The sequence below is a fragment of the Quercus suber genome, unplaced genomic scaffold (assembly GCF_002906115.3).
Source record: "Quercus suber isolate HL8 unplaced genomic scaffold, Cork oak 2.0 scaffold_54, whole genome shotgun sequence".
In the NCBI taxonomy this organism is placed as follows: Eukaryota; Viridiplantae; Streptophyta; class Magnoliopsida; order Fagales; family Fagaceae; genus Quercus; species Quercus suber.
Genome location: NW_027069519.1, coordinates 21,735 through 39,007, shown reverse-complemented (window position 1 = coordinate 39,007; position 17,273 = coordinate 21,735). Strand labels below are relative to the sequence as shown.

Genomic DNA, 17,273 nt, shown 5'->3' with positions numbered 1-17,273 from the left:
GTAGCAAGAAGGCAAAAAATTTACCTTTGGCTCCACCAATGTTGAGCACTAATTGGAGTTTGTGTAGGGGTGTCAATGTTAGACCCACACGCTAACATGACACAAACTTGACACGGATTTTTTCAAGTTAAGGTTGGGCCCTTAATGGGTTTGGGTCATAAACGGGTAACCCGAAAGCAACACGATAAGAAATGTGTCATAAGCGATTCAACCCGCGTAACTCGTAGTAGACACATTTGACATGCTAATTTATTTGCGTTAATCCGAAATGACCCACATAACACAACCCATTTAACTCATATAACAAATAAATATTTATTTATTTTAGATTTGTCAAATACTTTTTATATCCAACATATTTTTAAATTAAAAAGAAAAGTGATTAATTACAAAACTTATAAGGAATATATTGGAAATTGAATTTTACAAACTCTAGGCCTCTAAACCCTACAACACCCTAAATCTCTAAACCTTCTTATAAATATCTTTTCTTTTCTTTTTTTAAATTTCAGCCATACTACTCACTCTACTATCTTATAGTTTCAATCCTCAATTCTTAAACTCAAAGTCTCAAACGATTATTGCTCTCTCTCTCTCTTCTTCTCTTCATTGTTATTTTTCTGCATAATGCTTGTTCTATAAACTTTGAATTCATGTGCCGTTATAAAATATATGAATATATTAATTGTTGATTAAGGCCACAATTGTTGCTTTGTCTTGTGTGCTTTTTTTTTTTTTTTTTTCCCTATTGTGGACTGCTGGTGGTGGTGGTGGTGGTGGTTGTGGCTGATGGTGGAAGTGGTTGTGGTTGGTTACTAAAGTTTATGGTGGATGTTTTTATTATTATTCTATTGAGTTATTTGTATTATTTTAATCAAATAGCTAAAAATATAAATTCATTGATGTTGAGTATATTATAGAATGAAGAGATAAAATGGATAAAGTGACTTTTGTAAATGTCAAATAGACAAAATTTTAGGTTCACCAAAGTGGATGCTTAACCAAGTTGGCAGCTAAACTAGTTTACTAGGCGTAAAGCCCAAAAGAAAACGAAATGGATACGGTGAGGCACGTTCGAACTTTACCCAAAATCTCAAACCCTGCCAAAACCCTAGTAGCACTCCAGCACCAGTAACAGAGAGAAGGAAAAGCAGAAGAAGAAGAAAGAAGAAAATGGGAAAGGTTCCACCATCACTCCGTTCAGCAATTGCAACAACTCTCATGAAAAAGCAATCCTCTTCACTCATTCCCAAAGAGTCCACAACCACAACCCCACCTCACAATCCCCACCACTTTCCCAGAAAACCAACCACCAAGAAAACCAAATCCCACGACTCTCCTCAAACCCAAACCCAAACCCTTTTCAAATCCCCAAACCTCTCCGACGCTAAAAAGCTCTTCAACTCAATCATTTCCACCAACCCCAAATTCCCACTTGACCTCCGTTTCCACAACTCTCTCCTTCAACCCTACTCTTCAATCTCCACCGTCCAAGACTCCATCTCTCTCCTCAACCACATGATCAAATCACACCCTTCTTTCTCTCCCGACCGATCCACCTTCCACATCTTACTCTCCCAATCCTGCAGAGCACCTGATCCCTCCCTCTCCTCTGTCCACCAAGCCCTCAATCTCATGCTCAACCACGGCTTCGCTCCCGATAAGGTCACTGCTGATATTGCCATTCGCTCGCTCTGCTTGGCCGGTCGCGTGGACCAAGCTGTCGAATTGGTAAAAGAATTTTCGTCAAAACACTCTGTTCCGGATACTTATACTTATAATTTTATTATTAAGCATCTATGCAAGGCTAGGTCTTTGAGTTTGATTGATGATTTTATTGAAGATATGCGAGATAATTTTGATTTGAAGCCTGATCTTGTTACTTATACAATATTGATTGATAATGTGTGTAATATGAAGAATCTCCGTGAGGCGACGAGGTTGGTCAAAGTGCTTAAGAAGGAAGGGTTTAAGCCTGATTGTTTTGTTTATAATACTATTATGAAGGGTTATTGTATGTTGAGTAACGGGAGTGAGGCAATTGGGGTTTATAATGAAATGAAGGAGGAGGGTGTGGAACCTGATTTGGTTACATACAACACTTTGATTTTTGGGTTATCCAAGTCTGGACGGGTTAAAGAAGCTAAGAAGATTTTAAGGGTTATGACGGAAAAGGGTCATTTCCCGGATACTGTTACGTACACTTCGTTGATGAATGGGTTGTGTCGGGAAGGGGATGCGTTGGGTGCGTTGGCGTTGTTGGAGGAGATGGAAGTGAGGGGGTGTAGTCCGAATTCGTGTACTTATAGTACGTTGCTTCATGGATTGTGTAAGGCGAGACTGTTAGAGAAAGCGAAGGAGCTGTATGGGGTAATGAAAGCGGGGGATATGAAGCTTGAGACTGCAGCTTATGCTACCTTTGTGAGGGCACTTTGTAGGGAAGGGAGGATAGCAGAGGCTTATGAAGTGTTTGATTATGCAGTTGAGAGTAAGAGTTTAACAGATGTTGCTGCTTACTCAACGTTGGAAAGTACACTTAAGTGGGCGAAGAAAGCTAAAGAACAAGGCAATATTATCTAACTGGTATGTTTTTCAATTATAGACAAATGAGTTGATCTAGAGATTGAATGGTGCTTGAGAGTAGTGTGCAATGTGTATATTACCTCCTTTAAATCTGGGTGTTCTGAGTGAATAAAAGCTTGGATGCCATTGCCATCTCTTTATGTTTAGACATGATTTTGCACTCTTTTTCCCTGAGTATGTGGCCTTTCAAATTAAAGTTTAACAAGAAACACCTATCTATGTTGATGCTTAAATGTTGCTATTTCCACACCTTTAGTCATGATAACTACCTGGTTTTTGGCTATTTGTACACCCATATATGACTAGTTTTGTTTATAAAGCTGTTGCATATGTTTCTTTTCCTAAAAGCCTTAAACATAATGACATTTTCTGGCATCCTAACCAAAATCAAAATGCCATGTCATTTATGAAAATAAAAATGATTTTGTGAATCATGATTATGCTTGACATATGTCAACATGAACTTATTGCGTCGCTAATTAATATACACATTGCTCTGATTTTGTCTGTATTCTTATCAAATTTTGTTTGATCATGCTTCTCTGTTCAACATTGGAAATAAAATGACCTGCATCTTTCTATGCATCACTCATAGACATATGGCTATCTTATCATTTGTCTAGCTCTACAAATAGAGCTGTTGCCTGTTTTTAGAATCTCCCTTTCCCTTGGGACTAAAACTTCTCATAAAAAAAAAAAAAGGAGTTGCATGTTTCTCTTTCTGGATGGTGCTTACAGAAGTGACATCTCCTGACTTCCTGATGTAGGTTCTGTTGTTGTTTTGAGTTGACAATGAACACTTCTTGTCCAGAGAGAAGATTGTGTGCATATATTATACTAGAGCATTCCTTCAGGCACTCTGCATCCGAGCCCAACTCCTCTTTCGAGAATCATCTGGTGGTAATATAAAGCCCTGATTGGAAGGTCCCAAACTCGAAGCTGTTGTCCAGGATATCTATAATACCATCCCTGTACGGCAAAAGGCCTGTGGCATTTTAGCTGAATGAATTAAGAGGGCAATATATGAATGAATTGAGAGAGCAATATTGCCACCTCAAGCAGGTAGAGCCAGGAGAACTATAAGATCACATAATTTTATTTTTTGGTATTAGTCTTACCACCTCACTCCTTGGACATTCTAATGGTATTTTTATCTTTTGGCATTAGTCTACCATACTCTCGGCTCATTAGTTGATTAGCTAATCTGAGATCATGCTGTGCTCATCACTATGTACATGATTTTTCTGTGGCAAAAGATCATCTGCTCGTGTAATAATCATCTTTTTGTATCTGCTATGATGTATTCATTTCAATTCAAAGGGGGAACTGCTTTTTGGTATGGACTTGTTTTCTGTATGGCTTGAAAAAATCATGCTCTGCTGTATCATAATCTTTTTGAACTCACCCTCTCCCCCCTAAAATTAAATAATATTCTAAGAGCAATGTTTCCTCTTCTCACATAAATGGTGAGTTCGATATAAATTTAATTAGTGAGCTTTATAGCTATGTAAGAGGAAGTACTGAAGTAGTGTTCAAAATACAATAGAAATTGGACAAAACCTGATCTGCAAAGAAGGAAGATATAAGACATTTTAGTTATTCATTTGTGTCCATTTGACCCTGACTTTTTCATTTAACCTGTTCTCTTATTTGCTATTTGCATATAAGGAAAACTCGTGTACTTTTGATCTCGTTTTTGGTCATGAAAAGTAGGAACAATATTGTCGATATCTGTTTTGGTTATGCACGTATTTAGACCAAATTATTAACTCTTTGATGGCAATACCTTAATGTTTAGTTCAAATTCATTTTCCCGAAAACACAAATTGAGGACAAATACATTTTGACTAATGTTTAAAAGATAAATTGGAAGGAAATAAAAAGATAAATAGGTAAAATAGGCATTGAAACATTTTTTTTAAAAATAAAAATATTATTATAAGAAAGTGGTGTCACGATCTCTAGTCAAAGTGTCAAACTATTACATTTTTTGTTCATGAGACACTCATATCCTACTTCTCAAAAAAAAAAAAAAAAAAATCTATTACATTTTTTGTCCACGAGACACTTTAACTTTTTTTTTTTTTTTGTACATATTATTCATTTTAAATAGAATATTACAAAATGAATCTGGAAAAAGAAACTAAAGTCTCTTATATGTGCATGAGACTAATTTATATAATTGGAAAAAGAGGCTTGATTATCCACTTTTATATTTTTTTAGGTCAAAACTATCCTCACTACTTTCAAAAAAGAACTAATATTACAAGTGAATTTTACCTTAGCTGATGAAATCATGAAATGAATTGCCCATTTGTCAATTTAGTTTTTACTGTTTTACGTTAACTTGGTGTACGTTTTGCTTGGTCTGTGCATCTGTGTTTTTTAGTGGGTCTTATGAGTATTGTTCATAGACCCACAAAAGTTAGTAAAACACAGATTTATAAGCATTTTTGAGTCCTATAATATTATTTACACATTTAAAAATTATTTTATTACAGTATTTTTAACTATAAATTTTAAATTTTCAACAAATAAACAGTATCTAAACATATCCTCAGTCTAAAAAAAAATGATGAAAAAGAAAATGTTGAAAAAGGAGAGGTAAAGAATTTAAAAGAAAGTCTCATGCCGTCATGCGTGACACAACATAATTGGTTGGTCGTGCACCATAGCTGACCCCCGAATTCCCGGAACTCTGCTCCCGCCCAATTCACGAAAAGTAAAAAAAAAAAAAAAAAAACTAATAAAAAATTTGAAAAGCCCGCTTAAACTTCAAAAAAGCCCATCCCAATTTCCAGCTCTTTTTAGTTTTTTCTACTTCTCTCTATACTCAGCCAGACTCTCTCTCTCAACTCTCTGAAGTCTCAAATGGCGACGAAATCCAAAGATCGTGAGAACGATGAATTGATTTCTACTTTGGTACCGACTAAGCGGAGAAAAAATGCAAACCGCGACACAACAAATTCCGACGTTTGTTTCGTCGGAAAACCCCTTTCCGCCACCGAAGCCAGTGACAGATGGCCCCACCGCTACCAATCAAAGGTGGCTTCTCCCTTTCCCCTTTCACTACTACCTCATTGCTTTCAAAATCTTCGTTTCTTGTTCTTTTTTTTTTTTATCTTAATGTGTTGTTTTCTAATTTTTGATTCAGAGTAAGGTGAAGAGAGAGGAGGTAGCTGGGAGCAAAGAAGAGTGAGTTTCCTTGTTAAGAGGATTTTGAATTATTTGATGGGATTATTATGGGTTTAAACAATTTGGTTGGTGACATTGGTGTAGGGGATCAAAGAGCGAAGACAAGGAGGTTTTGCAAGCAAGATGCCACTATACTCAAGCTATGATAGATGGCTCTATCTATAATCTTAATGATGATGCTTATGTTCAGGTATATGGATGATTTTGTTTGTATTAGAATAGATAAAACATGGTCATGTGAAAGACTAAGAATAAGATTAAGATTACTTTACTTGCACTTCAAGTATGATTAGATACAATAAACCTTGATTGGAGTTATATGAAAGACTTAGGTCTTGAATAGGATTGGATCTTGATAACTATAATGTCACTTGCAAATTATTATGCAAAACTAGTTCAATTTCTTATAGTAAATTTGAAAATGATTATCAATAGATAATATCACTAATTTAGAGTTTAAACATAACATTTTTTATAATTCTTGTGGGCCCAATGGCAAAGACCAAAAAGCAAAAGAATAGTAAATTAACCCTGTTCATGTCTTTTGACATGTAAACAAAAAAAAAATTGTTGTCTAGTACAGTGCCTTAGGAATATATTTGTATAACTAATCAATGGTAAATGTCATCTTTGTCAAGATTGAGTAGTTAATTTTTTATGATTCATATTTTTTTTTTTTGCTAAAAGTGTTCATTTGCGTGTTTTGTGCTTCTTCAAAAAGCACCATAGCTGCCTCATTCACTGGATGAGCTTTGCTTTGGCCAAGTGGATCCATTCATAATAAAGTGACTAAATTTTACTTTGGCTAAGTGAAGTGCTTAAATCTTGGGGCTTTGAAATTTTATCTTTAAGTGCGCTTTTAACAACATTGAACTTTGGAGAGAACTTACTGCTTGCACAAGAAGTGCTAAAGAATTTCCATAGATATTCTTCTCATGCTAAATGCACCATTAAGGTAAACTTGATGCAGAGCATATGAAATAGTGAATTGGGTTTATGTTCTGAACTGTTTGGCAGCTATTGACACATGAGAAATATCTGATGTTTAGTAAAAAAAAAAAATGCTTGAATTCCATGCAAAATGTACTAAGGTGCAGCTGTTTTGTGTAAGGAACTCATGGGTAGAACTCACCTTTGAAAATTAGCTTGCAAGGTGAGGGTCCCCAAGAGCTTATAAACACATGGTTAAACTTACATTTAATCCATGTGAGACACTAGGATCATAACATATCGCCATGTTCTGCAACCAACATCCATGATGGCTCACTCCAGCGACATTGACCCGATGATAGCTCTTTTTCTTTTGGTTGCTTCACTTACCTATCGGTTATTTTAATCTAGCCTTTAGGTTGCCTCTTCTAGGATTTGACTACAAAGTTGCAATTCATTTGATCCCATACTCAATGAGCTATGACCGATTACTAGGGGTGGTGGTTGGATTTGATATCAAACGTTAGGAACCTAGTGGTTCCTAATGGGATTGGATAGGAATTATAGGGGGATTGATGGGAATTGTAGGAAAATTGACTTAATTCGAGGTAGTCACCCTCCATAGAGAGAGAGAGAGAGAGAGAGAGAGAGAGAGAGATATACACTAATGCACAAAGAAATTGGTTTATTTTTCAATTGATATCTAGTGTTGAATTACAATCATGTATTTCTAGGAGACTAGCTCTAATATCATTGGCTCACATGGTCTTGTCCTATTGGTTTTATTATTCCCCATGTGTATTAATAATTCCAACATGTGCTAAATGTGATTAACATACTTGGAATTGTAATTAACTAACTAACTAACTAAATCTCAATACAACAATTATTATCCATATGCTTGTAGCATTCCTAACATTTTGCAAATAGTTTAGTCTGTTTGACATTGGTTTTTTTTCTTTTATCTATTTTGCTTATGTGCAACTTTTTAAAGTTTCACTTTTTATAGGTACAACTATACTATAATCAAATTTCAGCAAATAAGTAACTAAAATATTTTGCAAAAAGTTTCATCCAAATGCACTTTAATGATTTGTGATGTTGATGACTAAAAGTCTAGTCACTATTCAAGGTGCATATCTTTGCATCAAGCAACTTTGGGGAAAATGACATTTCATTAGATTTCTTCTCCAACATTGCATATGTAATTTAGCTTGGAATGAGTTTTGAACCTGACAAATACTGGTTGAATGGTGAAGAATGATATTTTTTTTATTATTTTTTTTTATGCTATTCCTTGACACTTATAAGCAGGCTGTCTGTTGAGTATAGCTTAACCAAATCAGATAGGCTAGCTAAGTGGGACTCTAATGGAAATTTAATGTGTATTTTGCCAAGAAAAGATAGAATGTAGAGATAATTTATTTTTGACTATCATTTCACTAAAGGAATTGGACAGCAAGCTTTGAGATTGTGTTTTTCCAGGAAGAGCCTAACTAATTGGTCTGATATTATGCAAGGAATAAGGTTACTTTGTGCTAGATTGCTTGGCTAATGGCTAAAGTAGGTTAAGTCTTCAGCAATCTTTGCTACTGGTGTTGCTTTTGTTGTTTCTTGGTTCAATTGTATTCTATTCTCTTTTGATAAATGAAATTACTCATTGCAAAAAATGGTAACTTGGAGTTGATGGGTATTGATGATCTAGGGGTGATTGGATGTTGAAATGTAAGGTTTGGATGTCCCTGGGAGGCTTGGCCTTGGTGGTGAAGCCCTGTAGCCAAAAGTTTGTGCTTGCGAATAATGTTTTTCACTTTACTTGAACTTTCGGTGAATTGTTGCAATGATTTATGTCTTGAAATGGTTTGATATGGGTCTAGGGGGGATCCAATTTTATGAATTTTTTTCATCTTGTTGTTGAAATTGTTGCATGATAATGGTATTTTTAATGAGCATTTTGGTTCTAGGTTGTGTATGTTGTTTTGAAGATGGGCAATGGATGTTGATGGAATTCATAGAAATATGTAAAACTACAATAGGCTTGGCACACAAAAGAGATAAGATTGAGTGAGCTGCCATTCCTTTCAAATGGAGGAATGAATTGCATTTGGTTTGCTCTTGTTTGGCTTCAATTACCATATGGAGATATGGTGTTGCATTAAATTGATTTATATGAGATTATGAGTTTCATCCCACAATTTTAGTATGTTTTGACTTAATTTATGATTTAGTGTGACTTTTGAATATGCATGTATACCTTTGATTGTAAATTGATATTTATGGGCCACCCAAAAGAAGGGTTGATATTAGTAGATTATTTATCAAAAAATTAAACAAAAGGTTCAAACTCTGTTTGGTTTCAAAGAAATTCTAGAAGCACAAAACTTAAAGTTAATCACAAAAGTTTCAATTAATTTGATACCTTGTAAAAGAAGATCTTGCATTAATGCTTAATACATGTATAACGAATTCTTGGTTAAAATTGGTTGAGGTTTGATTTCCTCTTTCTTTCTACATTTAAGTTCTAATGATGAAAATAGCAGAAGTGAAATCAATGAGATTCTTTTTATTCTAAGATCTAAGTATTTATTTTTTATATTTCTTAGCAATCAAGCGGGGAATTAAATAAGAGAAATCAATGGAGGTTATTCAAAAAAAAAAAAAAAAGTTAAAGGAATGTAGATGATATAACTCCATCTCAATGGTCAACTTTTGATGATGCTAAATTGTATGGGTTAATTGAAAATTGGTTGTTTGAATTTCCCATCAGTCTCTATTTTCTATCATTTATTTGCTTATATGTTGGTTTTACTACTTTTAGGCTGAAGATGGAAAGCCAGACTATATTGCAAGAATTATAGAGCTGTTTGAGGGAATTGACAGAGAACTATATTTTACTGCTCAATGGTTTTACAGGGCAGAAGACACTGTAAGATAAACTCTACTTGTCTATTTCATACAAATATAGGGGTGGGATTTATCTAGTTCGTTGATCTTTAAATGTTGGATGCTTATAGGTTATCAAGGACCATGCAGAACTTATTGACAAAAGAAGAGTGTTTTTATCTGATGTAAAGGATGAAAATCCATTAAATTGCATCGTCTCTAAAGTGAAAATTGCCCTAGTTTCCCCAAATGTAAGGGTGCTTATTAACTACCATAGTTATTTTCCTACAATAGCTGTTAACCTGTGCATGTTTGTTAAAAAGTTTATGATCGAATTAAATTTTTGTACAGGTTGACTTGGTTACTAAGGAGAAAACAATCCCTCCTTGTGACCTTTATTATGATATGAAATATTCATTATCATATCTGACTTTTGCAAACATTGTCATTGGTAATTTATTACTATTTTGGGTCATTTTATTTATTTATTATTAGTTGAGAGAGCAATAATTTTTATTCTTAATGAAATTTGATTTTTACTAACATATTTTGATTGCTCACGTAGATAACTTAGGGCAGTCTAAAACGGAGAATGATAAATCTTCAATTTCGAGTGATACCAAGTCAAACCGCCCAATTGGTGATGCTATTGTTGCCATTGAAGAGTCAAAAAAGTCAGAGATGACTTTATTGGATCTATACTCTGGTTGTGGTGCGATGTCTACAGGTCTTAGTATAGGTGCAGTTATATCAGGCGTTAAACTTCTCCCTGTAAGTTTTCAAGAAACATTTGGATTATTTTCATTTTATTTTATTCATTCAAGCTCATTAACACTATAAGTCTGTATTTGGCTATAAAGAGGTGGGCTGTTGACATAAATCCTCATGCTTGTGAAAGTTTGAGGTTGAATCACGCTAAAACCGAGGTAATACTTAGTGTTCTTTCTTGTTCTTTATATTTTTATCTATTTCTTTATGAATTTAAATATATATTTTGTAACTGCTGATCAGGTGAGAAATGAAGCAGCGGAAGACTTTTTAGCTTTATTGAAAGCATGGACAAAGCTGTGCGAGGATTTCTCATTGTTTGGATCAGATCAGTTACCAGAACAGAATTCTGATCTAGAAAGGGCTGATGACAATGATAATGATGAAGAGGAGGATGATGATGGTGATGAAGGCTCTATGGTTCCAGATGTGGACTTTGAAGTGCAAAATTTATTAGCTGTCTGCTATGGTGATCCCAAGACAATGATAATGATGAAGAGGAGGATGATGATGGTGATGAAGGCTCTATGGTTCCAGATGTGGACTTTGAAGTGCAAAATTTATTAGCTGTCTGCTATGGTGATCCCAATAAGATAAAGAAACCTGGATTATACTTTAAGGTATCGTAAACCTCAAATTTGTGAAAGGCATACATGACATGTACTTGATTAGTTTCACGGCTATGTACCTTGTATTAAACAAATTTTAATGACTGTTTCTTTTTTCTTTGTTCTCCATAATGTTTTAATAACTAATAAGTTAGGAGGTTAAATATTACATATAACTGCCACAGAAACCAGTCCTATTGCTTGTAAGGCTTGCTGTTAGTACTTAGCAAGAATTTCAAATTAAGGCTTGCTGCTCAATTCCCCGTATCTGCAAGGATTGCTTACTTTATGTTAACAGGCAACTTTGTTTGGCAAAAGTTGGGTTCATTTATATATCAATAATTATCATTTATGTATGAAATACTTCAGGTTCGTTGGAAGGGTTATGGTTCTAGTGAGGACACTTGGGAGCCTATCGAGGGCTTAAGGTAGTGTATTTCCTTGCCGTCACTGTCACTGTCACTGTCACCATCATTATCATTATTGTTTTGCTTAATTTATTTTTTCCACCTTTGTCATTTATAAATTCACTTATATTTCCACCAGCCAATGCAAAGAAAAACTGAAAGAATTTGTGACGAAAGGGTATAAGTCAAAAATATTGCCACTTCCTGTAAGTTATTTTCTCCTTCATTTATAATTTATCTTTCTTAGCTTGCATTTTCATTTTTGTGGCAGTCAACTTCATAATTTTTATCCATATACTTATGTTCTCTGTATGAGGTTACTAACTTTTGGTTGTTAATGCAGGGTGATGTTGACTTCATTTGTGGGGGCCCTCCTTGTCAAGGAGTAAGTGGTTTCAACCGCTTTAGAAATCAAGAGGCTCCCTTAGATGATGTGAAGAACCGTCAGTTGCTGGTGTTCATGGATATCATTGAGCACTTGAAGCCAAGATATGTTTTGATGGAGAACGTTGTTGATATATTGAAGTTTGCAGGTGGTTTTTTGGGGCGTTACGCCATAGGACGTCTTGTTTCCATGAATTATCAAGCAAGATTGGGTATGATGGCTGCAGGATCTTATGGTTTGCCACAATTTCGGATGCGGGTGTTCTTGTGGGGTGCTTGCCCTACAGAGGTTAGTAAATATATAACTATTTTTATATGATTAAATCGTGAGAAATAGAAACAACAATAACAAAGCCTTAGTCCCAAATTCTGGGGTTGGCTATGGATTCTAACAAATTAATCTGGACGTGACGTGTATCATTTGTATCATTAAATCATAAGATATTTAATTTTAATGATTATTTTTCATTGTTCAAAAATTGCCTCAATATCCGTTGCCAACTCACAAAGTCAATGCGAGAAAATTCCTTCCAAATGAATTTGAGGTGAGTTTGGTATTTCTATTTGCCTTTGTATTCTCAGCTTTGGTAAATAATTACAGAGTTTGTCATAATCTCAGGAAATACATGTTGGTTCTGTTATTGATGAGCATTGTATGCTGCAAGAGGCTCTTTGTCTTGAGAATGCAATATCTGATCTGCCACCTGTACGTGTTATTCTGTTAATCATTTATTCATATATGTTGTTATTTTATGTACTTTATACTGATTTTTCTTCCCATTTTTCTAGGTCACAAATGATGAAAGTGAGGATGTAAGGAATTACGGTACAACAGCTCGTACAGAGTTCCAAAGATATATTAGATTGAAAAGAAATGGTGAGCTTGAAATTCTTATGCTTTGACATAGACAAGTCCTATTTTAAATGGATATTTTACTTTGTCCTTGTTACTTTACTATCCAGTCATGGGCCAATAGTGGATTGCGTATAAAATAGTCTTTTTGGTTGATAATATTATTTATGACTTAAACCCAATGTTTTGTTCTATTCTACTCGAGCTAGTTATATTGCATTTACTTGTCTAAATGTAACCAATAAAATAATTTTTTGGATTTTTTTTATTCGTAATCTTGCTTTGGTTTCTCTTAGCCTAAGTTGCACAGTATTACACGGGTATGGGTACAATACTGTTATGACTACGGGAGTACTACATTTCTGGAAAAACTAGGTATGACATATCTAGGGTACGGCAATTAATTAATTAAATAATTAATTAATATTTTTAGATGTAACAACAATAATTTATTTTAGGTTTAAAAATTAAGTAACAACAATAAAATTCATGAAAACATAAGTAAAATTAATTTAAAGGCAACAATAAATAGCAAAGAAGTACAGTGACATCACTGAAATGTTGTCTAAAGTACAAGCCAAGAGTTCAAATAAATTAAACACCTAAGTTGCACTGGCTACCCACACAGGTAGGTATTTGGCAATTTTAGCCGTGTCTGGTGCTACATAGCTCTTTACAATATATTATAGTAGCTGGAATGCAGCAAAAGTCTTTTGTATAATAAACACTAACCAGCTCTTTGGTTCAAAAATTTGTTGATTCTGTAGTTATTTTGGTTCATGCAAAGATGCAGTGACAAAACTTATGTTCTCTCCCATGGCCGTTCTCTTGTCCTTCTCCCCCTTGTAATTTCCGGCATTATTATCCAGATATTTGTGAAAACTATTTATGCATAAATTCTTTGGCAGAGTAGTTTTTTCTGGCTGGTTCTTCCAGACTCTTTTTTTTAACTCCCTATTTGCCTACTGAAATGATAACCATACCATGCCTTTGAAATAAGAATAGTTAATTGCAAATTCTTTTTCCCTATTTTCAGATTTTCTTTGTTTCAACCTTTTGCTATGGCCTTTTCCTTATGGTTGATTGCAGTGATGGTATCTCCCTCATGGTGGTTATTGATGTTATGAATGTCATAATTATCAGAAACTATGTGAAACTAATTCACATGCATTTATCTATCAGTATAGATTCATGGATAGTAAATAGCGTGCTTTTATAGTTTATTTATTGTTCTCTGTCTCTTATCTACATAATTTGGAGTATGAATGTGGTTTGATTATAAATTTCTCCGATCTAAGATATGGTGAGTTGCATGGCTGACATTCAAAGTGTACCACAAACTTCAATGCTGTATGATCATCGACCTTTGAAGTTGAGCAAAGATGATTTGGATAGAGTTTGCCTTATTCCAAAGAAGAAGGTTGATTCATTGCTTAAAACTTTTTGATTTAATTAAAAAACATGCTTCCAATGCATATTGTTTGAGTGCCTTCAATCATTGTACTCATTTTCTCCTAGGGTGCAAATTTTAGGGACCTGCCTGGTGTGTTGGTTGGTCCAGATAATAAGGTAGAATGGGATCCGTCAATGGAAAGAGTGATGCTTCCTTCTGGTAAACCTCTGGTAATAAATTTTTCAGTCATCTTCTTTGTCACATTACCCTCCCTTTCCACACTCAAATCTCACCTCTAACCCGAAATTTTCTCTAATTTGTATTAATATATACAGGTCCCTGAATATGCTATGAGCTTTGTCCAAAGGCGTGGGATATCAACAAAGTAAATGCATTTTTTGTTGTTGTTTTAAATAAATTCTGAATTTCACTCTTTATATTAATTTATAAATTTCTTATATACGAGCTGGAATTCAGGCCATTTGGTCGGTTATGGTGGGATGAAATTGTCCCAACAGTCGTGACAAGGGCAGAACCTCACAAGAAGGTTTTTCTTCTCTTAATATATATCATATTTTTGTGGGTGAGCGTGTGTGCATGTCTCCATTTTTATGAAATCTCTTAGCTCATACTCATTATTTTGGTAGACTCTTCTTCACCCTTTGCAAGATCGAGTGCTGACAATACGTGAAAATGCTAGACTACAAGGATTCCCTGATTGTTATCAACTTTCTGGGCCTGTCAAAGAGAGGTATATTTAATATGCTCTAAATTTCTACCTGGTGTATAAGGATAGGGAAGTTTTGGTATCTTGTGCAGTATTATTCTCTCCTAAGCTGGGCTTGGTTATCTGCCTCTGGTTCAGTATTCAGCAAGGGAAAATGCTGCGGTTTTTATTCTCATTTTTTTTTAATTTAATTTAATTTTGGAATAAGCTTTGGGAATTATTAAATATTATATCTTTGTTTGTTGAGATTATTAGATGTTCTAGTGTTTTAAGTTTTTGAGGTCTCTTATTGCCCTTGCCAGAGTTTTACTCTAAGATATTTTGTGTTTCATTAATGTTTTTCCTATACTCTGCTATCATTATCTTCATCACTCTGAAGGTTTGTGTTGTGAAAATCTGAAATAGTATGGAACATATAGAAAATATGAGGAAGAAAGAACGGAAAAGATTACATTTTGAATTCACTTGATTGGTAACACATTACAAGGTAACCCCACATTTATAATGGGATTAGATATAAAAGTGAAAAATAATTTGAATTTGAATTGCTTATTAATTGTCTCAATCCCACGATTTTCTCTAGTAATCAATGCCTGGATCTGGTCTTCATTGACATGGAAAGTGAAATGTACCCTCCAACAATGTTTTTGTTCATTATCTTGCTAGTCTTTACCATTTCCATTTTTCAGGTACATACAAGTTGGGAATGCTGTAGCTTTTCCTGTTGCTCTTGCACTAGGATACGCATTTGGTTTGGCTTGCCAAGGATTATCTAATGACCAGCCGGTAACAACTGTTCCTCTGAAGTTCCCTAATTGTCTTGCTCGGTCATCTTTGGCACAAACCTAAGGAGATCTCTCAATTAAGGTTGTTGAAAGGATTGCAGATTTAATCTCCAGCCTTTTTTGAACAGATTTATCTGCCATTCATATAATACAAGGTTTCTCCCAGCTGACATATGGTTCTACCTATAAACGGAATGAATTGCTTCATTTTAGCTTGAAATATGGCTATAAACAAGAGTGTAGAGGTACAGATTCCTTTTTTTTCAAAAAGAATAAAAAGAGGATTCTTTCTTCACTTTGATAAGAGTATTCTTTTTTCACTTTGATAATGATCATGAGTTTTTTTTGCTTCCCTTTGTTTAAGTAGGTTTCTTTGCATCATGTATTATATTTTTTTCCCCATTTTGGGTAATTTTATTTGATGAGAAGTTACTCTAGTTTTTATTCCTGTTTTGATTGCTGGAAAACTGTTAAGTAGAAAATGAAAATTTGGTAAATCCAGTACAGTACTGAAGAAACTAAGCTGGTGCCAAATCAGCCTCCCTTTTAAGAATATGCGCTACTGATTCTAATATGCACAATAAAATAAAAACTCTGCAATTTTTGCTTTGTTAAAGAGGCTTGATTAAGCTCATATTTTCAACCTTACACAATAATTAAATATTAGGAAAACTCATGATCTTGTTTTCGATTATGAAAACTAAGAACAATATTGTTAAGAGTAAAGATCTCGGTTTTGGTGATGCATATATTTAGAACATATTATTAACTCCTTGATATCATTTTTCTTTATTTCCAAAACTACCTTTGATGTTTAAGATTTGTTTGGATAGAATTTATTTTGTTGAAATTGAAAATTGAAAATATTGTAGCAAATAATTTTTAAATGTGTGAATAGTGTCATGAGACTTATTTTTAATAAAAAAGTGGCTGAAAAGTGAAGTTTGTTGGACGCGTGAGTTCATGGAAGAAAAGTCAAAACATGTGTCTGAAAAAAAATAAAAATAAAAGGAAGGAAACGTGGTCGTGGACGCAAAATAAGTGTATTCAAACGGATATTTAGTTTAAATTTAATTTCTCAAGGTAAGGGTCTTGTAGTTAAATAGGCAACTTTCCATGCATAGAGTGTTTGGGGGGTTTAGAGAGGAAAGAATTTAAGTTGTAAGATTAGTAACATGTTGTAATTATCTATTCTAAAAAAAAATTTCAAAAACACAAATTAAGGATAAAAACACATCTTTCTTAAAAAGAAAAAAAAAAAAAAAGAAGATAAAAACACATCTTGACTTACGGTTAAAAGATAAATTAAAATGAAATATAAAGACAAGAGGTAATAAATTCATTGAAACAACTCTTAAATATAGTTAACCTCATTGCCCATGTTTTATTCATAGTTATAACTATTGAAACATTCAATACTCTCACATTCAATCAATTACTTTGTAAACAAAATACTACTACACAATGAAATCGGGAAAAAAAAAAGTTTATTCATATATAGCTAGTGGGTAAAGTTTATTACTTTATTACTTTACCGATTACCTCAATTGACAAAAATTATATTTCATAAATTTACTTAGTACTTTATTTCTTGAAAGTAAAGTACCATACAAAAAGAAAAAGAAAAATCATTCCATACTTCATACTCTAAATACTAATTACTATCTTTAATATTTATAATCCATTTAATAATATAAAATTTACAAAAGAAAAAAAAGTGAAAAAAAATAATTTACCTTATACTTGATTTCTTGAAA

General features: G+C 33.8%; 2 protein-coding genes across 3 annotated transcripts; both read left to right on the top strand.

The window, feature by feature from the left end:
• Positions 1–1,000: 1,000 nt before the first annotated feature.
• Positions 1,001–3,922, top strand: LOC112002234 (pentatricopeptide repeat-containing protein At2g17670). Of its 2 annotated transcripts, none has more exons than XM_065772119.1 (2): positions 1,001–2,583; positions 3,395–3,922. In XM_065772119.1, the coding sequence occupies exon 1, from the start codon at positions 1,174–1,176 to the stop codon at positions 2,578–2,580; it is 1,407 nt and encodes a 468-aa protein (XP_065628191.1). In that variant the 5' UTR covers positions 1,001–1,173; the 3' UTR covers positions 2,581–2,583; positions 3,395–3,922. The 2 variants fall into 2 exon arrangements, with proteins under 2 accessions (XP_065628191.1, XP_023890157.2); XM_024034389.2 differs by having other exon boundaries at positions 1,002–2,583; positions 3,351–3,922.
• A 1,466-nt stretch (positions 3,923–5,388) lies between these two features.
• On the top strand, positions 5,389–15,960 carry LOC112002245 (putative DNA (cytosine-5)-methyltransferase CMT1). Its single transcript, XM_065772118.1, has 22 exons — positions 5,389–5,628; positions 5,738–5,778; positions 5,863–5,968; positions 9,527–9,634; positions 9,723–9,842; positions 9,943–10,042; positions 10,157–10,362; positions 10,452–10,517; positions 10,603–10,779; positions 10,863–10,979; positions 11,337–11,395; positions 11,514–11,580; positions 11,718–12,047; positions 12,235–12,303; positions 12,378–12,464; positions 12,548–12,635; positions 13,910–14,031; positions 14,130–14,234; positions 14,340–14,389; positions 14,482–14,551; positions 14,652–14,755; positions 15,421–15,960. The coding sequence occupies exons 1-22, from the start codon at positions 5,455–5,457 to the stop codon at positions 15,578–15,580; spliced, it is 2,526 nt and encodes an 841-aa protein (XP_065628190.1). The 5' UTR covers positions 5,389–5,454; the 3' UTR covers positions 15,581–15,960.
• Positions 15,961–17,273: the final 1,313 nt, after the last annotated feature.

Bases quoted from the DNA above. Each gene is read 5' to 3' on its own strand.
- LOC112002234 (XM_065772119.1), top strand. From the start codon at position 1,174: ATGGGAAAGGTTCCACCATCACTCCGTTCAGCAATTGCAACAACTCTC.
- LOC112002245 (XM_065772118.1), top strand. From the start codon at position 5,455: ATGGCGACGAAATCCAAAGATCGTGAGAACGATGAATTGATTTCTACT. The intron at 9,843-9,942 runs GTAAGGGTGCTT...ATTTTTGTACAG, and splicing joins TTGCCCTAGTTTCCCCAAAT to GTTGACTTGGTTACTAAGGA. The intron at 10,043-10,156 runs GTAATTTATTAC...TTGCTCACGTAG, and splicing joins TTTTGCAAACATTGTCATTG to ATAACTTAGGGCAGTCTAAA.